The sequence below is a fragment of the Battus philenor genome, unplaced genomic scaffold (genome assembly GCF_028537555.1).
Source record: "Battus philenor isolate CCGP_79_NKW_IND1 unplaced genomic scaffold, ilBatPhil1.0.hap1 SCAF_8, whole genome shotgun sequence".
In the NCBI taxonomy this organism is placed as follows: Eukaryota; Metazoa; Arthropoda; class Insecta; order Lepidoptera; family Papilionidae; genus Battus; species Battus philenor.
Genome location: NW_027181748.1, coordinates 6,989,209 through 7,015,367, shown reverse-complemented (window position 1 = coordinate 7,015,367; position 26,159 = coordinate 6,989,209). Strand labels below are relative to the sequence as shown.

At 31.8% G+C, this 26,159-nt stretch overlaps 4 protein-coding genes across 4 annotated transcripts in view; 2 read left to right on the top strand and 2 right to left on the bottom strand.

Annotated features, from left to right (window-relative positions):
* drpr (draper) overlaps positions 1-18,559 on the bottom strand; it is a 41,573-nt gene extending 23,014 nt beyond the window's left edge. Inside the window, exons 1-4 of the mRNA XM_068775380.1 lie at positions 18,340-18,559; positions 9,066-9,273; positions 1,710-2,005; positions 450-696 (exon numbers count right to left, since the gene is read on the bottom strand). Of these exons, the coding sequence (XP_068631481.1) occupies positions 450-696; positions 1,710-2,005; positions 9,066-9,151 (629 nt within the window). The 5' untranslated portion in view covers positions 9,152-9,273; positions 18,340-18,559. The remainder of the gene's footprint in view (positions 1-449; positions 697-1,709; positions 2,006-9,065; positions 9,274-18,339) is intronic.
* Positions 18,560-19,037: 478 nt separating this feature from the next.
* On the top strand, positions 19,038-22,416 carry spn-F (Protein spindle-F). Its single transcript, XM_068775113.1, has 2 exons — positions 19,038-19,863; positions 20,554-22,416. Exons 1-2 carry the CDS (start codon positions 19,128-19,130, stop codon positions 20,904-20,906), a joined length of 1,089 nt encoding a protein of 362 aa, XP_068631214.1. The 5' UTR covers positions 19,038-19,127; the 3' UTR covers positions 20,907-22,416.
* Positions 21,751-24,169, bottom strand: mRpL32 (mitochondrial ribosomal protein L32). The gene is made up of 5 exons (XM_068775114.1): positions 24,093-24,169; positions 23,779-23,880; positions 23,441-23,680; positions 23,101-23,228; positions 21,751-22,598 (listed from the first exon to the last, which is right to left on the bottom strand). The coding sequence occupies exons 2-5, from the start codon at positions 23,861-23,863 to the stop codon at positions 22,461-22,463; spliced, it is 591 nt and encodes a 196-aa protein (XP_068631215.1). The 5' UTR covers positions 23,864-23,880; positions 24,093-24,169; the 3' UTR covers positions 21,751-22,460.
* A 422-nt stretch (positions 24,170-24,591) lies between these two features.
* Positions 24,592-26,159, top strand: part of qless (decaprenyl diphosphate synthase subunit 1 qless) — a 51,318-nt gene continuing 49,750 nt past the window's right edge. The window contains exon 1 of the mRNA XM_068774871.1: positions 24,592-24,810. Within this exon, the coding sequence (XP_068630972.1) occupies positions 24,604-24,810 (207 nt within the window). The 5' untranslated portion in view covers positions 24,592-24,603. The remainder of the gene's footprint in view (positions 24,811-26,159) is intronic.

The window sequence follows — 26,159 nt, the reverse complement described above, 5'->3', positions numbered from 1 at the left end:
CATCCAATACTCTAGGCCTACTCGTGAACATGGGAGCTACAAAGCACTCGAAACTGCGGGAACATAAAAATTTATCGCCATACAATCAGTTAAAAACTCTATTCTATTGCTCTATTTCACGGGCTTTATTCACGTAAATCTAAGAAGTCATTATTTGCTAATTATCCAGTTCACATAGAATATGATCGCAAATGACGCAAGTTTTAAAAATAGCCACCCGTCTCTTTAACGGCTTTTGCTTATCCAAAACTCTCTATCTAATCTTGTTTGCGTATGTGGGTTCATTTTCATTGGTCATTAGAGCTCGTGTTCGTAGTGCGGGAGAATTATGTTTGTCTTGGGAGTCGCATTTAATCACCGTACTTATTAGTGTCCAATTTCATTTTCACTCGTAAGCTAGGTTGTAAACACTGATGAATTTCATTAGGTGCATGCTCTATGATACTTACAAGGGGCCTGTGAAGCCGGGAGCACAATCGCAAGCCCCACTAGCTGGGTCGCAAGCCGCTCCGTTCTGGCACTGACACTTTTGTTGGCAACCATCACCGAAGCTGTCGAGCGAGCAAGGACGCTCGCAAGCGTCTCCACGCCAGCCCGGCGCGCAAGCGCATTCGCCCGTCAACGGCTCACATGTACCACCGTTAAGGCAACGACAATCATTCTGACAATTTCTACCCCATTTGCCGGCCTGACATGCTGTGAAAATATTAACTTTTTTAATTCTATTAAACTACTTTGATTAAAAAATTATAAGGTGAAATAATAAAAAGAGAAGACAGTGAAGTAAGAAAAAGTTGAGGGATGGACTAGAACTAAGCTATATAATAAGCTTTGTGAGCACAGTTTTGAATTAGAAATATAATCATCATATCAGCAGAAAGACGCCCGACTTCCCGCGATGCGTCTACTGGCGCGTGGTCGCCACCCTAGAACGTTTGGGCCTCAACAGCTGTCGGTTACACGAGCGAAGTGCCCCGCCCACTGCCATTTCAGATGAGCGAGTCTTCGAGCTACGACGGTGACCTTGGTTCTTCCGCATCCTCATTTCTGAGTAAAACTCAAAGCGAAGTTCCATGCATAGCCAAGCATAGAAATGTAATATTAGCTACCAAAACTAAGCATAACAAAGGCGCTAATAAAATGTCGTCAGTGGAAATGCTTTAGGCAGTGCAAAAAAAACAAAGATTTTCTGCATTTGCTTTTTCTGGATGTTTAAAAATTCTTTACCAAATTTTATCTGTACATAGGATCTAGGCTTCTTCTCGCATTCTGCACAAGGGAAACGCAAAAATTATATCGTAATATACTCAAATAATAATTAACATTTTTTTATAGATAGAAATAACAGTAACGATACGATATATGACCATTTGCTTTTACGCTAAGTGGTTTTCGTACCACATATACAATATATATAATAGGAGAAACTCTCAATGACTTTTCTTACAAAATAGTGAAAATGGATGTAAATGAAAACATTGTAAATAAACTATATGCGCGCGTATCTAACAATACTACATATAAGAATCAAATATATGCAATGATGATCGAAAATAATTTGATTTCGAAAATAAGCTATCAATACAATCAGCGAACTGTTGCAGACAACTTGAATCACATTTGTACGTAAATCCAATTACGGTACAGACAGCGATCAAATTGGCGTCAATTGCGTTTGAAACAATAAGGGCGGATTACGTTTAACTCACATATGTCACAGGCGGGACCCCCGTATCCGTGTTCGCACGCACACGTATTCGGCGCGATACACTTGCCGTGTACACACGGGTCCACGCACACAGGTACGCACTGCTTCCCCTCGGAGTCCGGCGCGTATCCTGCACAGCATTCCTCTACGGGTCTGTACTTCACCAGCGTTTGCGTTTTGAACACCTTACGGAACTGTATCTTGTACTTTGAACATCGCGGTGGTACACTGAAGCACCACGTGTACTCCTTCACTTGGTACGGCTGCTGCTCTGATACTCTTATCGTTGACGTGTATCTGGAATGAACACAGAATAATCAAATCCTAGCCGTACCTAAAGTAAAAACTCCCTCAATATAGTTGTTATATAACAGATTTCTAGTCATTATATACTAACTTGTCTTTTAATGATGTATTATAACGTCATACACTCTCTGTCATTGTAAAACAAGAACAAAAAACTTTAAGCACAAAAGAAATCTCGGAAAAAATCTTTTTATAGTGTAAGGGATATTTTTAGCCTTATAGAGCCTGGAAATGACTTATACAACGAATACAGTAGATTTTAAAAATATTGTAAGTGACCAAAAAAAAAAATAATGACAGGCATAAGCGGTCACCTTAAGAATAAGATCCTTATGTTGAAATATGTAAAGCCTTGTTCGTAACAAATATTTTTTTACTCTGTATATTCTATATCTAAATAATGAAAATTCTATATTTGAATATAAAATGTCGACTGAGTCATTTATTGCATAGTACAATGAACCTTTCGCTATAACTGTAAGTTATAGATTACTGATACGAAATTATAATTTTCAAAGAAATTGATATACCTGGAACAATTGTCCTTCGCAAATTACAATCGTTAAATATCAGTTCATAGATAATGTACGGTATGACAAAGAAAGAAGAACAAAGACGATATGTTAGGTCACGAAGTGTTACAGCGTCGGTGTTGTGTGCCAGCGTATTACAAATTGTTTTATAATATTACGATGGATCCTTTAAGAATGATCAAAGAGCATTGGAGAAGGTTATGTACCGAATTTTGCTGCGAAATTAAAATTACCACGAAGACGAAACTTAAACAATTGTCTGTAGAGGCAGCGGACACGAATAATGATTCATGCAGACTTAGGTATCCAAAAGTTCTCGTTCTCGAATACGCGGCGTGGGTACCACTAGGTGGACCGAAGACATAGTAGACAAGGTAGAGGGAAGTCGTTGGATGCGGGCAACCCAAAACCGGTCCGTCGTGGTGATCATTGAGACAGGATTACGCCTTGCTTTAGGTATCTATCATCTGACATTATGGTGATGATCACTAGGAAATATCTACGCTTAGGTTTTTTTTTTCAAAAATCTTTATTTGCTAAAACTTAAAAAAAAACACGTGTATATCTAATGGTTCAGGCGTTATTTTGCGGAAGTCCATCCTAAGTAAGAAAAGGACAAATATATAGCTATATATGCACTACTACTGCTGCATGGCGGAAGTAGCTATATATTGGTCCGTTTCTTACTCACGTGTATATGTTTATGTACTAAAAATATTAAAATTATTTAAAATAAATATATTTAGGTTCTTCAGAAAACATGTGCGTGTACTCTTACACCAAATAGATATTTATGTAGCTCTTAATTACCAATATAAAAATAATTCAAACTACCCTGCAGAGCATAAAACTGTGTCACACATGTGTAATTAGGCAGAAAAAGACGTCTGCGATTCGTCGAAAAATCGAAGCGTTGTCTGTACGTAGTAGTAAATTATATAATATGATTCATTTAATATGACTAATACAAAGATAATTGCAGTATTACTTCCGAACAATAAATACTTCGATTATTTCTAAATTTTACTCTTTTAATAGTAAAATTACGTTACATTTTATTTCTTCAATGAACGTTCTTACACTGACGGAATATTAAGATTATTCGTAGTTTCGAAGTTGACAGTGATATTACAATATCTATTTTTTATTAACTCGATTAACGTGACAGTAATTACAATTATTAATGATAAGACAATTATTATTTATAACAAAGTATTTAGCATTTATATATTCAATAACACCTCACAGTAACACGCTTGCAAATTGTTAACGTGTGCCGGACATAGCGTCGATTCTCCTTTCCTTGTACGTACTAAACGGTTGGGTCGATTTCATTGACCTGCTTACAGTTTTGCAAGGTGTAAGGTTTTACTAACGGAATTAGACTGTTTACTTACGTATTAGTTAAATCAAACATCGCGATTGAACATGCAATAACATTCAATATTTGCATTGAATATCATAATTGTATATTATTGATAAATGATCTTTGGCCACCTTACAGCCTTAAAGTTTGTGTTTCTGCAATGTGACCAAGCTATTATATATGTTCTAGCTTAAATATCATATCTAATGAATGGTAAACTTCAGCTTAGAAGTTGAATGTAAATATAACACATTTACCACATCCATACTAATGCCTTTAATAATAACGCATCCACGGGAGATCAATACAGGTCCCATACCTCCAGGACCAAGCGATAATAGCTCCAAATGAAATTAAGGACGACTAGCGATACCGCCACTTAGTGATTTTTGCTCTATTAATAATAAAAGAGTAGCAGGAGTTTCTATACAATTGCGCGAAAATGACCGATTGCCATTCTTAAGAACTTAGGACTTTCACTAACAGATTCCAAAACTGCAGATGGTTCCGGCTCCGGGACCTTCTCGAAAGACTTAAACATCAGCATAGCAACGCCGCTAGGTACACCGCCACAGCACCGTTTTTCAAGCTGAATGCGTGGGTATCATAAATGCGTTCGCCGCCCTGACTGTTGGAGAGTAAAAGGTTCCTCCATTCGAATTCTCTCCGACAGTAGACCGATGTTTCTAGTCCTTGAGAGTCACAATATGAACTCTGAATTAATAAATGATTGTCACAAACGTCTAGTGGAGGTAAGTAGTAACAACATTATAACACTACAGTGGATAAAAGATCATAGCGGTTCCAGAGACAAAGATGCCTTGTCGTAAAATGAGCGCAGTGCCGTTTGGTTGCGGAAACCAGCCCGATGAGACAAGACAAGGCGAGAAGAACTGGTATTTCTTAACACATTTCTTGTTCCAGTGCTATCTAGCTAATAAATCGGGCTGTTTTTTTTATTAATTCTAATTTGTAACGTTAGTGTTTTTTTTTTCAATATTTTTTTCTTTCGCTTTTACTAAACGCAGACAGTTGGGAGAGGGTTAGCCGCTATTTGATACGGATCTTTCTTCTCCCAGCTGCGAGGCACGACAGCTGTCGGGCTATGTATCGAGCATCTTGGCGAAAAGGAATGCTTTATGAGCCTCGAGTGCCAGCGCAAGCCGAGGTCGTGGAGGTCTTTGTGTAGGTGTGATTATAGAGCCTTGACCTTAAAGACGTGAGAATTTGGCCACACGCCAATTCAGTGGAGTATATAAGTGCAATCCGAGGTTTTCAGAACTTACCCTGTGATTATGATTAGGAGACTTGATAACTATGCTCCCTAACACCTGGTGTAATTTTAAATGATAACAGACATGCGCTCAACTGTGACGTAGAAAAATCGTAAAACGACGAGATACCACACCAAAAAGCATATTTTCAAACTATGTTGTTTATAGCTTTTTAAAAATTTACAATAATGGATTTTGTGCTATTACACACGCAAACAGCAGTGTGGACCTCGAGGAGCAGGCGGGGGTTAGCTAGATATTTTATAAATTAGTAAAGGGCATACTTATGTTTCTAGAACAAAATCTTTACAAACCTATTTACATTTAAAATCTGTTGTAATGTATTATCGAAATATTTCGTAGTGCGCGTGGGTGGAGCACGGATTGCGACGTATGCAGATGAAGCAACTAGTCGTAAAAGCAAATAACAAAAATCTTGGTAATGATATCAATAATTTCAAATGGGATATTCAAGAATCTTGTGTCCTGTTTTCATGTAAACGTCAGAATAAAAAATCTTTAAAACTTTTTTTAGGTAAATATATAATGCAATATATCATTAAAAGTCAAAACTTTAATCCGACATTCACCAAATAACTAGTCGTGCGTATCTTAAACTCAATTCCATTCACTTAACCAAGACATTTCAAGCATAAACCTATTATGTTACTATCCAATTTATTTGTCTTTATAATATTCGGTTCTATACAAACAAAATTAACCCCGATTAAGTAATCCTTGGAAATCTATACAGTAGGCCTATGTCCATAAAACACTAATCCAAATCCACAAATCGGATTAAAAATGTAATCGATCCATTCGTTAATATAACTTGCGCATTCAAATTAAATATGAACTGTATCGATTCGTATAACTTATTTCTTAAATTGCATACAATATTTTTATCATTAATAATCGATATTTACTTGTAGGCTTAAAAGGTTCACCGGGTTTGGAAGCACAACACTCAAGACAGTTTATCTACATCACTTTACTTAGTTCGATGGCTTCCTAGGGAGCCTTGCCTTGTCTAATCTATTTACAACGGGCTGGTTTCTGTCTAGTGCCTTCAAGTAACATTGTGCTCATTTTGCGTCTGAGTTTGCTTTAGTATAGCCAATTCAACGTGAGCCTTAATGTAAGCTGTTATATCATTCTGTTGGTTGTTTAAGCAAATGCTCTTTGTAGTGAATGGCATAGGTACCCCAATTTCGCTTGAACCAAAATAGCTCTTAGCTTTTACAATCGCGGGAATACGAGAAGATCGAATCCCAGCTCCACTGTAACTCATTATAGTATGATGTCTCACAGCTGGACATAAGCCTCTTTAATAAATTCTCCATAGCACCGGCTGGAAGCAGCTTGCATCCAGAGCTTTATCATCCTGATCTTAACAAGGTCGTATGTCTACTTTATGGATAAACCTACCACGCTGCACTTGCCGGTTCGCGGTCTACATTCCAGAATCTTAAAGCCTCCAGCTGCCATTAATTCTGCGCGCAATGTGGCCTGCTCACTGTTACTTCAAATTAGCAATCTTTACTACTATCGGATTATTCCTTGTAATACTTAGCACATTAGTAGTACTAATGAGGTCGAGTTAAGTCGAGTCTAGTAAAGCTTCTTTAATATACTGTAATCCAATTTAAAATTGGAAGTATCAAACAGGCTTACGCAAGTCAACAGGTGATAAGCGATTGCCAAGAAAACACACAAGAGTTAAATAACTATCTTTGTTTCAGAATATTCGAATGTGGAAGATTATAAAAACTAAATACTGTTCTCCTTCCATGTTCCATGCATAAACATTAATAATTTCATTTGACAACACTAAATTAATAAAAATATGACACATACGCGCTTGTTACGTGGATTAAACCTTATGAATCATCTTATGTAAACACACTTGACAGTTACAATTACTGAGAATATGACCCATTAAACTTTGAGATAACCGTACAACAATAAGTACAACCGACGTGACGACGCTTTAAGTCTAAACGTGCACACGGATATCCATTCATATAACGAAAACATATTCAACATATGAATGGTTGTTTTGTGTCGTGACGCTTGAACAGTTTTTAACAGTTATTCACATTAAAAAAATCCTTTATAATGATTATTTTAAGGTATTTATATATTTTCAAGATTTAAAAAATACTTAATATAGGATTTTTTTAAAAATATCTTAAATATTGTTATCACACAATTATGTTTAAGCGGTTAATAACAAAACATCATCATGTATAAATATATTGTTTACTATAATCTATAGTGATTGTACTATTTTCTTTTCCTTTACTTTATTAAATGTTACATATTATGTCTTATTACCTTAATGTCTCTCATAAGATCATATCTTTTAGTGTGAATCCCATAACAGAACTTTCCGTAGATACGGGATTTGAGCATTATTTTTTAAACTGAGGACTGTAAAAAGTTTTTCACAGAATCTATCTGATATTGTACACAAATTCATATAGATTTATTATTGAGATATATTTTAAATGTAATCTCTTACAATACACTTTACTTTGAACTGCATAGCAAATTGTCTATGACAATCAAAATGGGTTATCTAAAACTTAACTTTAATTTCACTGAATTATAAAAAATAAAACGATTGCTGGATGTAATAATACATCTTTTGATACAATCTTAATAATGGTTTTATATTTTTCTCCGTAGAAATCAACAAAACACATGTTATCACTATACAATTCAATATATTATTTAAAAAGGACAACAATTCACGACAATTGCTCACTTAACCCGGACATAACAAAAAAAAATTTTTTTTTATCGTAAGTTAGATTTGCTAAATTATACATGAAAGAGAGAGGCAGTTCATTTTTATACGATTTATCGTTTGTACGAAGGAGTGAGAACTATAAAAAAGTTAAACTATGCCCGAAAATAAACAAGGTAATAGCATCTGTGGCGCGTCCTGTTGTCCTAAATAGAACGTATTGCTTTAACAGGCAAATTATTAAAAAACGTGTAATTGTAATTTAAAACCTTCTTATTAATTAATATAAATTAAATCAGTTTTAGTACATATCAACTTTGATACCATAAATATAAAAACTGTATGGTTTCTTGCTTATCTATTATCGAATCATATTTAAATATGTCTTTAAATAGACTGCATTCTATTTAGGAAGAAATTTGCCCTGGAAGTTAGGTAGTGAGAAAATCGTTATATTATGTGGCAAAAAGAAAGTTCGAGACGTATTGACCGAAAAAAAGACGTAACTTCTCTCGAATCGTAAATTAAATGTTATGTATATGTTTAATTTAAATACCTATTATATCCTCCTATTTAAGTATATCAATCATAGTATTTATCATGTATACAATAGTATTTTTTTAATTATTTTATGTCACATTTACACTGCTGCCTACTTATTATATTTGCAATACTGTAGGTTAATATATTAATATATAACAAATAATAGGTAGGTGGTAGAAAACGCCTTGTCGTCATTTCAGGTCAGACGCCCACTGCAAGGTATGGGGCTCCTCCAAAGATATCTATGGGCAGATATATCATAATAGCCGCGCTTGGATCGCTATTCTCTGGAAACTTGCGTATAAGCGGCAATTCTATATAATCAGTGCGGTGTGAATTATATGTAAGATTGTATCTCGGAAATCGAATCCGCGATGTCTCAGTCCACTATCGCTGAACTACCACTGCTCGAAACTTAGAATATCTGCATCATTACTTATGAACGTCTTTACAACCCGTCTAAAATTATAAATACATAGATATTTCAGTACTACCAGGAACTGTGTAGTTTTAGTAAAAAATTCACAAGTGTAAAAGAACTAAATGAAGAGATGTGAACTAAATGATAAATAAGACGACTTACGGTTCCTGCCTCGTGCACACATTGGGCCCGTCGAGTAATGCAGTAGCTCTTCCCACCAATACCAAAACCACAACCGTCCGCCACATGTCGCCTACCTGTACACTATTTCACAGTACACCCCATAAGTCTATTGTTCATACGCGATTACGACGTTACGTCACAATGCACATTTGCTCATTCCAGTCTTGATTTTTCGCCAATTGATTACCTGAGGAAAACAAAGTTTTCATAAATTTACAAAATTATCGTTTAAAGTAATAATTTCAATAAAACGCAACAATTATCAAGGTAATTTATTACAAAAACCACACAATCAAAATATTTAAAATAAAAATTTGTGAAAATTTAATGCTCGTATTTAAAATTTATATAATCATCTATCATCATTTTAACCATAAGACATAAGCGTCTCATGAAGATTTCTAATAGGACCGGTTAGAAGCGGCCTGCACCAAGCCTTTTAGCCATGTTTAGGTCTGTAAGATGCTGTTATATTATATAACGGCTTAAGAATAGATTTCAACTCTTCTTGGCTATCATAGACTACTTAAAAAAAGCAATACCAAGCTATCTCGAATCGAGCATAATGTTATAGTCAACATAATTTAATATAACATAAGTATATATAATAATAAGACATAAGTCAATACCATATAAAAAACTGAACACGGATCTTTCATTTTTCTTCAATACAGGATAAATAAATGTAAAAAACGTTGCGCATGACCAGTCTCAAAATTAAGTACTAATCTATAAATCATAGTTTTACATTACATAAACTTTAACACATACATACACAGAAATATACATGTAGACACCGAAAACTATACACGTATATGTGGTAACCTTTTTTATAAATTTATTTTTAAAACAAACATCAATTTTAAATACCGTTATAGACAGATTTATAAATTGAATTAGAAGAATAATTAGTAAATAGTTTAGAGTAAGGAATAAGTATATATTAAGAAATGGTTCAAAAAACATAATTTTATAATATTAAAAATATTGACAAATAATATGCCTAAAGCAATTGTAAATTAATCGTATAAAAGACATCCAGTACAAATCAATAGGATTGACGTTGTTATGAATGAAATTCATTGACATGAACTCGGAGAGAGGTCAAAATGATGAAGAAAGTTCAAGCAAGGATAAGCTACGCCTCGGAGCAACATTGACCAATAGCCACGAAACCGGTACTAACGGTGCATCGGAATACTTTTTATTTGCACGTATTCTCTACTATATTTAACAACATTTTCTCTTCATTAACAATATTTCCAAAAGTAATACATGAACTAGTAGTAGACGAGGTTTAAACATTTTAAAAACCTTTTTCCTAAATATTTTGACGCGGTATTTTTTTTAATATTTTGACAATGCTGAAACTTATCGTGTATAACAAAGGACAATTGTGGAGATGCGAAGTTCTTTATGCTCGACAGTTTTACTAAACATCATATCTGACCTATTTACTTATAATAGCATCTTTGCTTTGATCCGTCCCAAACTTGCACGCTTATTACCTACCAAGTGGCGATGAATAGTTATTAAATTGATTTATCAAGTTATCCATAGAATTTTTATACACGATAATAAAATAACAAAATGTAGATATGTACTTACTTCTAGCAACGTCTCATATCTAACATCTAAACTAATATTGTCTATGTATTTGTCTTTAGTATAATTTGTTTTCTTCTTCTTATTGCTGAGAAACGTTGTTTTAATTACAGATTTCGTTTCTCTGCTTTACTAAGAAATGTATCCACCGTGTATGATATTGTACTCGTAATAAATATTAAGCTCTTCGTTGTGCAGACAAAAACCATCATCATATCAGCTGATAGACGCCCACTGCAAGGAATAAGGCTTACCCCACAGATCGCCGCAATGATCTGTCTTGTGCTTCTGGCATCCAGCGACTTCCAGCGACAATAACTAATACTTGAAAGCCTACAAATATTTACGTTTAACATGAAATTGTGAGTTCTTGTTGTTTACTGTACTTTATTTGCCGGACCGTTAATATAGCGCTCATTCAGTCGCACTTCCGGAAGCGTCAACAGGACCTGATAATATTAATCAACAATTCCAATAAAATTTAAACGTACGTTTACACGCGATTTTTTTTAAATGTGTAATTAACAATTTATGGAATCAATTCTTTTATTTATTTTATCATCGTCTTTTTGGTTGACCAAAACTACCGTTCCAATTTATTTCTTGAGGAACACGAGTTACTGATTCAATCATGGCAAGAACACGTTACAGGTTAAATAGATAATAGTCCAAAAATATGAAAGTAGTTAAACAAACAGTGGCCATTATTAAAATATCAATACAATGCATGCAAATGACATATGTAAACGTATCTTTAACTTTAGTAGTAGTAGACGAAAGCTGATGCCAATTTTATTTTTTATGAATACTATTTTATTATTTACAATAATTTATAATATATTGTTACTTAATATTTCATTAATAAGTAAATTTTTTTGTAAATTATGTATAACTTTTGTTATCGTAATAGTGCTACCGCAACCGCTGTACCACGCTTTGGGAAAACGCAGCGAGATGGAGGTCGAGGATCGCTATGAGCCTTGACGCCCTGTTTCGCCCTGCGCTATAAAGTGTAATAGAATTTCTAGGATTTGTTAATACGATAGAAGAGACGTTTTCACTTTTATTATGCACTGCTGACAATAGTGTTTGACTATTAAACTGGATCGCTCTTTTATATTTGCACGTCCAATTAAATTTTACTACTTTATACAAGAAAATAGTAATAGCATTATTATTTTTTATTTAAGAATATAGAATTCATAGAGACGGTCCTTTCGGTTGTTTCAACATTCAATGCAATTAAGCTAGCAACGAGTTGTTTTGGTAGCACCAATTAGATTAGCGCGCACATAGTTAATGGTCTATTAATACGCAAGTACTCGTTACTTGCTAGAGTTATAACACTTGCTCACATTTTAATTAAAGCATATTGTGGCAAATGTACCTCTGATCCTCGAGATGATAATTTAAAAATTAAAGTGACGGGGATACACCTCAAAGTTTGGACTTGGACATATTTCACGATATGACAATGGTAATCATGATAAAAGTATTAAAATCCTAATTTTCATTGAAAACACAATTTATTAATTCATGTCAGCTAACAACGCCCCCTGCAAGGTATAGGCCTCACCCAAAGATCGGCCAAATGACCGTTGCATTGCCCGCATCCAACGACTTCTCGCGATGTTAACTATGTCATCGGTCCACCTAGTCTAGTTGGCCTTTGGACTCCAACAGCCGAAGGCTGCAAGAGCAATGAGCCCCGTCCTTAGCCACTTCAGACGAGCAATTCTTCGAACTACGTCTGTGACTTTCGTTCTTCGCGTAAATAATTTTTTAAATTACTTTGACTTATTATAATATTAATTTTAATTTTAGGTAAAATAATAATTGTAGTAATAATTTGTGATTGTTAAAAGAATTATACGCATGTCGTACACATCTATTATAAATGTTGAGTCTGAATGCTAAACACTTATGAGACGGCTCAAATTCTCCCTTTTCGGAGGCCCTTATGCCTGGTCACTCGCAACATCCAATCAAGCGATTGCGATAGCGATAGCGATTGCATGATGTACCCAAGACAATGATTCCGAAAGAACTTTTAAGTTAGGTCACATAAAAAAGGTTTAGACTAAGCTCCTTCCACGTTCTGATTTCTCCGGCAATGGTACAGATATAGATCGAAAAAAATATAAAAATACTAGTAATCTCATCTCTTCTCTCATCACAATATCTCTGAAACCATGAGGCTTGGAGACATGAGTTTTGGTAGGAAAATTCCTTTCGCCGAGTAGTCCGCAGATACAAAACAACACAAGTGTTTATTTAAAAAAATGCCATATTTTCAAACTATAACTCTTATAGGTATTAAACTTGACCAGAACATTTTTTATGTTAAAAATGACCAAGAATATATTTTACGAAATTACACCTACAAAAGGCAATGAGGGCCACGCGAAGCTGGTGAGGGACAACCGGAAAGGATATATATAGTTATTGTTAAAATGTTTATATTTTTTAAATGTCTTTTAAGTAAACATAAAGAACAAAGTAGAAAGTGTTTATTTTGTTTATCACGGATTAGCGCTGTTTGCTCGCTGGCTTTTATAGCTTAACCGGAATGACTAGAGCGCTAAAGGCTTGCCTAAACCACTTTATACGAACAAAATTAAAAAATTCATAGACAAATCAGACTAACATATTCCACCTGATTAAGGAGCCGCTAAACTCTAATATTACTTTAACGTAAGTACGTAGTAGTCCAGGAATAAAGACATATGAACCTGGGCAAGTGCTATCATTCAAGAAGTGTTCAGTAATCAAATTCGACGGTATCCAGAATAGAATCATCTGCTGCTTTGATCTAATTGTATGGTGTTTGTATTACGTTGCTACTGAAACCACTGTACTGCACCTTAGGAAAGAGGTACAACAGTTTCCTATAACCTATTGTGACGATTGCCAGGGGACAAGCCTCGTTCTGGTACAAGGATGACAGTGGACGATAATTGAGACGAATATATTTTAATTAATTACAGTTAGAAATCCTGGCTGAGGCCGTTACATTCTGACACGACTTAGGTAGGTGTATGATATGCATATAAATGAGTACTAAAATGAAATGGTGATACATATTTTATAAGTAATATGTGATACATGCATCTTCTTAATGGATTCAGACATAAATCATGTTGCATTTTTTTAACAACGCCTTTTATTACATAATATTTTTAATAGCTAACTCTGCTTTTAAAAATAGTTCAAATAAAATATAAGGTGTATAATTCCTTACCTTTTAACACTACTTGTTAATTATAACGATATTTGCAAGTTCGCAAAAAGCTTGTTTATATAAGCCAGCGCCAAAATATCTCGTCAAAACAAGTTATTCTGAGGTACAATAAACATTTACATAAATAACTATATATCTATAGAACTACCACATCGCGAGACATGTAATCTAAGAAGCTTAAATTCCACTCACATGATTAAACACGAGATAATACATCTTACTTATATGAATAGAATATTATTGTTGGTCGTTTATAAAGAAGAAAAAAGATAAATTAACGTAATATATTAAAGAACGCTTACTTTAATAATTACGTGTATTTTTATATTAACTGGCATATCATTATTTTAATAAATTCACTGTTTAAACAGTTAAACAAAGCAATATACTCTTTGTATTGCATTGTAATACTGCAGTAATTATTATATGAACAACGCGTTTGGTACTCGTGTCTAGTAATAGTCTGTCTTCGTCAAGCATTAAAGACTAGTTTAAAACAAATAACGTAAATTATATATACGTGCTAAATTTTAATTCAAATCAAATATTTTAAATTATCATTTAAGAACGATTTCGTGATTAATTATTCTAGTATAAAACACTATAAAGATTTACGGTTTTTACATTTTTGTCACTTTTTTTGATGTGAAACCAATTCCGTGTTTATATTCGTGCTATCCGAGTTGACATTGAAAATATAAAACATAAAAAATAAATAAAATTAACGTTAAACTATGCAATACATAAAAGAGGACAAAGCTTCTGTTAATAATGGCAATAGGGGTCACGTGTATATGCATTTGATTTCGTCTTTAGACAATAAAAAAATATTATTTTTAATACCTTTTAAATAAGTCCTTTAAATTCCTTTAACACTATACACCAACTAATTACTAACACTTATCGGTAGCATTAGTGAAAATTTACTTAAGATATTCCAGTAAACGCTATTAGATAGAAGTAAAGAGACAATCACCATTGCTTGTTGTGTTTTACACACGAATGTCCTTAATCATAATAATCGTACAGTAACACGAGGGTAGCACAGTTTATCGTTATTATCAAAACATAACTCTGCAAAGGCGTGAGGCGGACTGAAACAATAGCCACCGTTATGAGCAAAGCGGGTCAAATGCGCGAAGCACGAGCACTTGGTAAATATTCGGGCGTTTGACTCAAGCTACAGGCGTTAGCGAGTTAACTATCGTGCAATTATTTAAAAAAAATCGTTTTTACAATTAAAAGGGTTAAAATAATAACATAAATAATTTTTAGGGATTGCGGTTTATTTCTAAGCGCTCTTTTAAGACAGACGGCAATGGGGACTTGTTAAAAAAGTAGTTGGCTATATTTTATTGGCGCTGGACGCTGTTAGCCGTTCTGGCTTTTACAGCTTCTCCTGACTCAGGGCTCGTGGAACCGACATCAGCGAACTATTAAATAACAAAGTAGTAAAAAGATTAAGACGCATTTTGTTTTAAACTACTTTTTTATGAATACACTACACTACTGCTTAGTCGCCTATAATGTCAATTCCGCTCTCCCGCATATAATATATATATATATATATTCCTACATTTATGACACATATTAAATGTATTTACGGTATATAAGATGCCACTGGTCCTACCGTAATATCGATTTTCATTGTACTCGCGTGAATAATATAATACAGAAATTTAGAGATTATTTAAGCCTACTTTTAAGATGCAAAGTTTTCTTTGCATCTTATAGTTTTTTTTTTATGTTAAAAACTTCTAATTACCAAATGATAGTACTAAGCGCATACTTTAGGCCATTTAATTTAATATTTCAAATACTTTAGAAAATAAATGTAAAAGTAGTTTGTTTAAAAAAAACGCCGATCTCTTAGTCTATGTAGGGCGCATGTAAAAACGATCTATGTTATGGCCAAACAAAATCAACAGACAACAAAAAATATCCTTTAGTAGAACTTTGAATACAATTATTTATAAAAATATCAACTTTATATAATGTCAAACTAAAATTTCAATATTAGTGTCATATTTTAAATTAGATCAATCACTACATATTATTCTTTTGTTGAAATCACAACTTGTTACATTTTCTCATAAACATAAATTCTAAAATAGTAAGTAATTAATAGTAATTCAGGTTGATTTATTAAAGAGGTTTTGATTTTATAAAATATGTTTGTTCATGGGGGGAGAGTGTGGAGAGGCGTTCTAAGAAAACCTGACTTTCACAGTTATGATTCTTTAATGCTGGTTATAAATATTATATTTATTGTACATCTCAAAGATTAAAATTTTGTTATTATGCATATTTCAATTACTTTTAAAATCTAAGCTTTCCTGTTTTTATCCATAGTTTTCCAGAGAGCGTCCTCAAAAGTAAAATGTGGTGACTATTTCAGATGACGTATTTTATGAATGGGCCACTAAAATAGAACTGTGTGTCTTAAGCAATGTTACTAAATGTTCAACTTGCTTGCTTATCCTGTCTATTGATACCATATATGATAAGATACCATTTCTTGAAACAGTAAATGAATATATTTATACTTTATAACCATAACAATCAGAGAGTGCAACTTTGACCTCTATCTACTAACAATTTACGCCTTTTTTTCATTGTCAATGAAGTCATGAAATACTTTTAAACTATCTCATCCAGGATGTGTGGATGATAATGCATGCAGTTACCAAGAAGAGACAGTAATTTGTTTAATAACAAAGAGACCATAACTATTAAACAAAGCAGTATGCTAATTTGAGAACATTACTGTATATCAATTGTATTAGTATATGTTGAATATTAAATTAGGATCATTAAAAATATTACCAAGTGAAAATAAAATAGCTAAATGTATGTAAGTAATAATATAATATTGTTAAAGAATTATAAATTTATATCAATACATGCCTGTATTAAATAAAATGACAACCAAATTGATTATTTTAAATGAAATTGGTAAAGAAAATTAAATAAAAAAGAAATAATAATAAATGTTAACATAATGCAAAAGTTAACAATAGCAGGTGCAAGTTTAGTTAAAAAGTTTTTACTTTGTTTACATAAAATGTTAATGACCTTAATTTTGTAAGCCTGAAAAATAGAAAATTTTTCACATTGATTTTGTACTCCTGATTTTGACACCAACCAATATGTCTTGTTTGCTTTGTAATTTCACTAGCCACTATGTCATTCTAGTCAGCCTCCTAATTTCAACTGTACCTTGCCTGCTTCACAATCTTAATGAATGCCCCCATAACTCCACCCTCATCAGTGAAATTACTTAAATTCTTTTAACATCCTCTATGCCTTATGGTTTTAGAGATATTGTGACATATAGTACACACAAACATATGTATATATATATATATATTTACACATATATCAATATATATACACATATATAAACACAGATGAAGATTAAGTATTGAGATTATTAATGAGCAAATTCAATTATCACATTACAGCCCTTGTAACAATTTTTTTCATTGACGAAAAAAAAAATGATCATAAAATAATATGTAAATATTCATATTTTTTCAGAATGAATGCATATGAAAACTAAATTAGACTTTTGGTATATCATAAACAAATGAAGATATAAAAGGTGCTTAAATTAGAATATTATAATTAAACATAAGAAGCAAACCAGTCAAAATAACTTTTGTAAATATAGTCAACCTTTCTGTTGTGAAATTCATATAAAGCCCTGTAAAATGCACAAGGCAAATAAAAAGAAGATTTTAGAACAACTACAAAAAGAGTCCTACTTCAACTTGTTAAAATCAATCTTATTTCCAGTTTACTGATAATTTTAAGTTTAATATTCATTTTATTTAACATAAGAACTTTTAAACTTTTCAATGCTCTGAAATCACTATCATATACTTTTAATTGTGAAATTTTGAATTACCACAAAACATCCTGCACAATTTTAATGAGGTTATTACATTTTTTTTTTTAAATTGATAATGATCAATGTAATGAAAATAAAATAATGTCATAAAAGAAAATATATAATGTATATTATTTAATATACATTATATATTACTACACATAATTTTACTATTACACATTATTTTACTGTGTTAGTTAATTCTAATTTCATATAATGATATAATTCGACCTTAGAGAAAACTATAAGCAATATTTATGACTAATACACAACTCTTTTATAGAAAAACTATATATGAGACAAAGTAGTATTAAAATATCTATAAGATACAGTATAAAACAATCACATAAGAAAAATTCTAGATATATGTTGTCATTATTTATATATAGGTATATATACCAAAAAAGAAACTTTTTAAAAAATGTTTAAGCAATTCATTGGTTTTAGGCGGCATAAATAGATGATTTTGGAATTTTAAACAGGTACTAGGAGTATACAAAGTTAAACATACTCACCCGGAAACAGTAATATACTCTTTTAATGCTGTGAATCACTGTATCCTCTTTAAATACAATTTCAAACAAACAAAGTCTAGACAAACTATATTTAGTATAATTTCTTTAAATTAGATAAATTATAACAAGTCACATTTCACAACACAAGCTACAAAAGAAATTGCAATAAGTTCAGAATTCACAAGTGATAAACTAATTAAAAACTAAATAAAACCATTCACAAGCCATTACAGTACTACAATGACAATGAAATAATAAACTTTTAGAAACGTCAGACCAATTACGAAACTGTGATGTACCAATCAAAATAAAACTATATCAAAGATATGTAGCAATCAAAATGGACAACCACGGTAAGTATAATAAATTTAAATAGTTAATTTAATAAATAGGTTTAAATGAAACGAATAATTACCAATAATAAAAAACGTGTTATTCTCGAAAAGCTTAAATTTATTTTAAATTTAATACCCAAAAGATGTTTTGGTACAGAATTATTAGGCTTAATTATTTTACTTCTCCATTTCTCACTAAATTGAAGTAAGTAATTACAAAAATTTGATTTAAATGTTGTTAATTTCCAAATCATAAATAAAAATAACAACCCTACTATGTAACGACAGTAAGAGGCATAGATTAAATGTATAATATACGTGACTTGATGTCATATCATTCGTATAGTGATACAATTTGATAATTTCGTAAATCTTGCTTTTTATATTAACTGAAATGTTATGTTTTTAATAGAAATAAACTCAGATGTAAAATTACGAAGTATTTAAAAAAAAATGGATTCTTCTTCTATAGTGAGTTTTAACAATGATTCAACTTTTCAAACTACATTAAAAGGTGATTATAATAATGTTAGTGTTCACGAATTCGCCTTACATGCAATGCGAGATCGTTGCTTACTTCTGCAAAGAAGAATAAATACTTTAGAAAATGATAACCTGAAATTAAAGTTAAATATTTCAAAGTCGAATTCGTCTTATATTCCTTTACAAGAAGACGAGAAATTACAGTTGCAGCAACAAATTGCAGAGCTCAATAAACAAAAATCACAGCTTATGCATCACGTATTCATGGTGTCATGTGAGAATAAAAATTTATGGAATAAAATTTCAACCTTAAAAGTCCCTGATAAATCATCAAAGGATGTAGTAAAACAACCTTTGGTGCGTACCTCGACATACATACAAAATGCAGCAAGACCGAGTGCAAACTATCAGGAGAAATATTCAGAATCAAGTTTAGAAGAGATTTCTTTAAAGTTAATTAATAGTTACATTCAGGAGAAATCACAATTAGTTGACCAATATGAACAAATGTCACAACTTCAAGAAATGGATGGTGACATTTTAAATGTGGATTCTATAGGTTTTACTTACATGGAAGACCCAGCACTTGATTCATTAAAAGAGATTCACAATCAAACAGATAAACTTCAACTTTTAAAAAAGGAGTTGGCTCAACAAGAAAGTGATTTAAAATTAGTAATATCAAAGGTTGAATCAGTATTACTTGGTAATTATGTTATTAGCTTATACTATTATTTTACACTTATAATTTCATTGCCTAAGAGGTTCTATTCTTTAAACAAACTAAAAAAAAAAATTCTGTTGTGATAACTACTAACTATCTAATTTCCAGCAATAGAGTAGATTCACTCCCCTGAATTTATCAATCAGACTAAAGGACCCAAAAGAGTGAGAATAAAGTATCTGTACATAGTATTTATACATATCTGATCTTTGGTTTTGCTGCCAACCAATATTAGGCAATGGAGGGTTACTATCCTACAGCGGCATAGCGAGCGAGGGTATCAAAATATCAACAGCCCTTTTCATTCATGCCTAAAATGTAGGTTCAATGAGGCCCACCCTGAGCACTATATCTTGACTTTGCCTTGTAGGCCCTAAAATGCCAGGATAGGACCCACTTATGGAATCTTAAGTTAGCTCGACAACATCTGCAACACCTCAAAGAGCACATTTTGCATTTTACAATTACAGCTTTTTGTGATAAAGTAGTTAAGTTATAAATGGCTACTATTGGAAAAGATTATTCATAATCTGAAAACTTGTAATGTTCATGTCTTAGTAAAAAAAATTTATATTTTAGTGGTAGAATTATAGTTTCTTTATCTGTATATTCTGACAGATATTTTGTGTCTAATAAGCTGAAGATTTTTTAATACATTTTTTTTTATTTCAGAAGGCTACAAATGTCCAACATGTACAGCCAATAAAACAAAAATAACAAGTACAGAAAACAAAGGGGTAGAAACAAGCGGGAGTCTTGTTGATTTAGTAACTTCACTGCAATCTCCCAATTTAAATGAAACCAGTTCATCATTAGCCCAAATAAATTCAGACTGCGAAGAGAAAGGCATTATAATGGAACCTTATGAGAAAATATGTCCAATGTGTGGACAAACTTTTAAAAAGAATGTGGAATTCTCTGATTTTCAATCTCATGTAGAACAACATTTTATTGGAGAAAGTGAAATTGACTCATTTAATGGTGATCTGCACAATGTTCCAAATTCATTTGATAATGTTAAGTAGATTTAGTTTTTCTAAATTAAGATTGTTAAAAAATGTTAACATAATTTATACTAAGATTAAAATTAAATGTTCAACTGTGGTAGATTATGCAATGCATTGTTTTTTAAAATAATATTTATTTTTTATTAATGACAATAATTGTTTTTATGATACCAAGTAACATAATTTGTGGTTATAAGTAGTCTATATTATTTAATATGTTAGTCAGGCTTTATTTATAACTTCTTATTAATTCACATATTTGTATCAAATCGGAATATAAAACTTAAACCAGCAGTCATGCTTCTAGCATATTAGCAACCCAGACATGTTAGGACAGTCCATAGTTACTTTTTAAGCTGACACTGGCAAGGGTCCGGTCTAGCTTCTTGCCAACAGATGTAAATGCAGTAGGGTAGTAATGAAAAAAGTATAAAAGCAAATCCAGTGAAACCTATACATGGTACCTATTCTACAGATTACAATGAAAATTTTATATGCTTAGTCTTACATAATTGCACTGCTAAGTACTTCAGTGGGGTAATAAATGATGATTCTCCATTTGTCATCCATGCTTGGCAAAAGGGAACTATGGTCAAGGTTGGTTTGCAAGTAATGCCCCCCATTACCATAAGAAATAAAGGCTACTGCAAACAGATTTTTCCAGAAGCAATTATCAGCGGTGAGAAGAGCCTCTGTAACTTGCCGGTATCCTACTTGACCTAAATCCTGGTCGGTCCAACACCTCATTCTATGTTTGTTTACTTATCAAGAACATGCCCAGTATACCTTAGACCGTCAGTAATCATTGGTGTATCATAATGCTTTGTTTGTCACTGCACATAGCCCAAGGGAAATGGCATAGTAAATATTCACAATATGCTTTCAGCTTTCTAAGCTATAATTACTCAGTGGCATTTAAACATTCCTTGGTAAAGTAGTTTCAATTAAAGTTTGATTTATTATACATGAAAAGATCTTCAGAAACTACTGTGATAAAATGGCATTTAACAGGAAAGGTAGTTGCAGTTTAGTGCTGTAAGATTTGCATCTTTATCTTATGTGCAGAGATTATACCATTGTATGTTAACTTAAATTTATTTTTATAAATAAATGACAAACAATCCTTGGTTGTTTAACATTGCTAGTACCTATGATATATATTAAAACTAATATTTATTTCAAGTTAGCACAAAGTTTAAAAATGAGTCATTCAACAAATGTTTAATGCCATAATTATACAGAGTTGCACAGGATTGTAAGCTTAATATCTAGCACTGAACAAATTTTTTATAGCAAGCATACAAATTACTACTTACAGAGAAACTAGGTACTAGGCATGGTTGTATGTTAATTTTGTTGTAACTGCAATTAAAATACAATGGCGGCTATTCAACCAGAACACAATAAGACAATAGTAATAACTTTCCAGATTAAGACATTTTATAGTTAACAAATTTTTTAATTTGTAAACAGATCACTTATTATGGAATAAAGAAGTTTTTTTTTACTATTTAAATGTATTTTAATATCTCAAAATCTAAACTAAACACCAATTTTCATAAAAAAACAATTTTAGGCTAAATCAGTTGGTTTGACATCTGTAGAACTAGATGGTTGTTGAGTTGTTTTCTGTAGCAAGTTTTTGCTAAACCATTGAGGTCTTTCCTTTTTCATTTCAATTATCCTCTTTCCTTCCCAAAATTCTTTAGGCTGAAAGTCAAACAAAATACTTAATAAACTAAATGTTATTCTTACCCCCAGAAGCAATAGGCTATTAATCTTAATGGGATAGTCACTGAATGTACATTTTTTTTATATATAGAATAATGTATCAACTCATTGAGGCAATTAATTAGTCAAACTAAATTTGTTTACTTTGTGAGAGAAATAAAAGTCTGAAACTAATATACATGACTGTAACTACTATTCTCACAACTATAAGGAACTCTTAAGATTAATGTATCAAGATGTACACACATAAGTAGTAAATACATAAAATGTGCCAGAATATTGCAGCACCTTTTCACTAAGATTGATAAATTAATATGTTCCATCTCATCTTTACAAAATTACAACTAGCACACTGTTAAAATGGTCAGTCAATAATCTGACAAAATAATGTGTAGACAATAAAAATAAACAGACATTCAAGAGAAAAGAATAACTTTGTGATATTATTTTAAAACAATTATTACAATAATATTAGAGTTACCGTGTTTGCAACATCTTCACCCTCATAGAGTACAATAACATCCTTATCAATTGGACTGCCACCTAGTTTCTCTTGTATTTTGGCTTTAATCTCTTTAGTTTCATTTTCCACTCTCTTGTAACAATTTTCTGTAAAAGATGTAAATATAACTAAGGAAATAAATTTTAAGATATGAGCTCAATTTTCACTGTATACAGAGTATATTTAGTTAAGCAATATTTCAAAATTAATCAATTTGCAAAGGAGATAGATATAATAAAAGAAAATATTGTACACATGAAAATACACAAGTGATATGTAAAATTAAGAGGTTATTAAAATTTATAAAGACAATTTTTACCACACAGACGCCCATGCTCATGATGATGTCCACAATCACGACACACTTTGATATTTGTTTTTGGTACAAGCATCTTCCAAACATAATCAGGTGAACCAAACTTTCTCTTCCACCTTTTTTCAATTGTTCTCCTGAACTTGGGAACAGCAAGTAATATGCCATCACCAATAATATCATTTATTGTTAATGATTTTTTAGGATGTTGAATCTGTTTTTCATAAATTTGGACCAAAGCATATTCTAAAAAATAAATATATTATTATTATTCAACACAAATTAACTCCATTACTAATACAATAGATAATATTAAAAATTCAAATAAGATTCTTGGATTATACCTTTAGATGGTTGGCCAAAAACATTAAAAATATTTTTTTCTAAGGTTTTTAATACATTAAGTATATTTCCGAACCGTGGAAGCATCTCTATAATATGATGTCCTGAAATAACAATAAAAAAATAATAAAAATTGCTTCCTATTATGAATATTTCATTGAAATCACAACCAAAATACAGAAGAAATTTGTTCGTTTACTAAGGATTTAAAAAATTGTTATTTGTTAAGAATTATAAACCAACCAAGTTAACACAGATAGATAAAATTAGCTTAAAATTTCGTTATCCTGAATTAAATAAAAGAAATAATTGCTACCTTTTCTTACTCGATTTTATAAATTTTATAGGTTATACAAAAAGTTTTTTGGGAAAAATAACGAGGTTGCCATAAAAATCTAAAAAATATTATTACCAATACAAAATTTTTGAGATGTACTTTATTGGTGGTAATTTTTGTTTTTGTTTATATTTAATTCTTTTAGTTCCTATATCTATAGCTTAAGTACTTTTTATTAAGACGTCTTAAAAGAGATCTGCTTGGTTTAGAAGGTGATATAATTTTAAATATAGTTACTTTAAATTCATGTATTCCTATACTGTATATGTTTTATTCCACAGCCTAAACAAAATTTATTTTAATTAAAATGTTAAATGTCTATAAATATTTCACATCTGTAAATTCTTAATGTTCTCCTAGGTATATAAAAAATGTATTTAAATAAGAACTGTATCACATTAATATTACATAAATTATAAGTAGCAATACTAAATAATATGGCCGATGACAATCAGCTGGTTTAAGTGGGGGAGAAAAAGTCAGAGCGCTTATGTGCTATGAGTGTTATGTAGTTCATGTCCGCAAGCGTTTCGTAGCAGTTGCAGCTATGGCGTGTTTAAGTCCGAGTAGGCTCTGTGCTCGTGTTCAAGATAAGTTATTGTGTCAATTTGGACATAAAGTTCGAAAGCAAACCGTATTTGTGAAACTCAAACCTCCAGGACCAACTCCATTGCGGATATTTGGAAGAACATGTCAGGTTAGAGATACAATTTTTTTTAATTGTACATTTTTCCTAATTGCACTTAATTTTATTGGAATTATTTGTAGGGTTTAGAATTTTTTTTCAAAACCGGCATCAAAGATGTATTACATTTATAGATGTTAATTTTTACATAACAATATGACATTTAACCTAAAAGTCAGCTGATCTATATTTTTAGCATTTAAATGTTGTTTAAAATCTGTGTTATAATATGAGTAGCTAAAGCTGTTATGTCCTCAATTAGGCTAAATAAAACGGGTCGGTCATTCATTGGAAATGTTAAAAGTGAAATCTTAGCAAGTCGGCAGATCGTCGGTCGTGGTACAAGTTTGTAGTTTGACAATCGATTTTCTCCATGTTCATAACTTTTACTTTCGGCAAACAAACCTGCTATTGACTGAAACCGCTTGAATAAGCTTCTTATAAGACTAGCTATGATAGTACATAGATGTCTCGTCTGCATTTGACTTTTTTGACAGCATTGTAGTATAATTCAGCAATGAATGAATTTTGAAAATTTAGTATAAAACATTTAAAGATTTTGGACTGCGCTATATGTCCATCGTGAGGTGCGGGTTTTGTGCCGCCGGGGCGTCGTGCTTTCTCGCGCAGCGTGCGAGCATGCAATGTAAAATCTCTACGACTCAAAACTTTCTAAGCAACAATTATTTTTCGCATTAATATTTCATTTGCACCTTCAATAGCTATTGAATTACTATTCGATTTCTTTACGTACAATCATGTTCTCATTTGAGTTGTAGAATTACCGATGGCAAGGAAAATACAGGTCAAAGTTACAGTTAAAAATTTCCTGCTTATTTTCGCTTATTAAACTAATATATATAATATGTTTGTATTTTTTAAAATTAATTGTTCATTCCATATATATTCCATATAAATATCCATACCGTGGAATATACAAAATTTTTGACAGGAGTAATAAAAAAAACCGAACCGTTTAAAAAATTATTAAACTTATCAATGTATTAGTTGCTTTTTGATGATTTTATAATTCGTTATTGATTACAATATAGCATTTAACCATTTATACAATTTAATCTGGATGTACAAGCAATGGCGCAAGTCGTTAGGGGGATGGATGATTATATAGCCATTATAGTCACATTTAATTATAATCAATAATTGATCAATACCCATACGAAATGTAAAATAATGAACGTTATTTGTTTTCTGCGGTGTTATAAAGCAACATCATACGCGGGCCGGCTGTTAGTGAAAGTTTTGAGAGATTCGTTGAATTTTTAATAGCGCCAAAACTGGGTAAGTAACCTGTCGTACCAAGGAGTGTTATAGAGCCTTTCTTCTTTCATACTAGTCTATTT

What these genes read in the sequence shown, in the direction of transcription:
- spn-F (XM_068775113.1), top strand. Translation starts at nt 19,128, where the DNA reads ATGGATTCTTCTTCTATAGTGAGTTTTAACAATGATTCAACTTTTCAA. An exon ending in GGTTGAATCAGTATTACTTG is followed by an intron (nt 19,864 to 20,553) that starts GTAATTATGTTA and finishes TTTTTATTTCAG; the next exon opens with AAGGCTACAAATGTCCAACA.
- mRpL32 (XM_068775114.1), bottom strand. Translation starts at nt 23,863, where the DNA reads ATGCTTCCACGGTTCGGAAATATACTTAATGTATTAAAAACCTTAGAA. An exon ending in TGAGCATGGGCGTCTGTGTG is followed by an intron (nt 23,229 to 23,440) that starts GTAAAAATTGTC and finishes CATCTTTTACAG; the next exon opens with AAAATTGTTACAAGAGAGTG. An exon ending in GTGAAGATGTTGCAAACACG is followed by an intron (nt 22,599 to 23,100) that starts GTAACTCTAATA and finishes TTTGACTTTCAG; the next exon opens with CCTAAAGAATTTTGGGAAGG.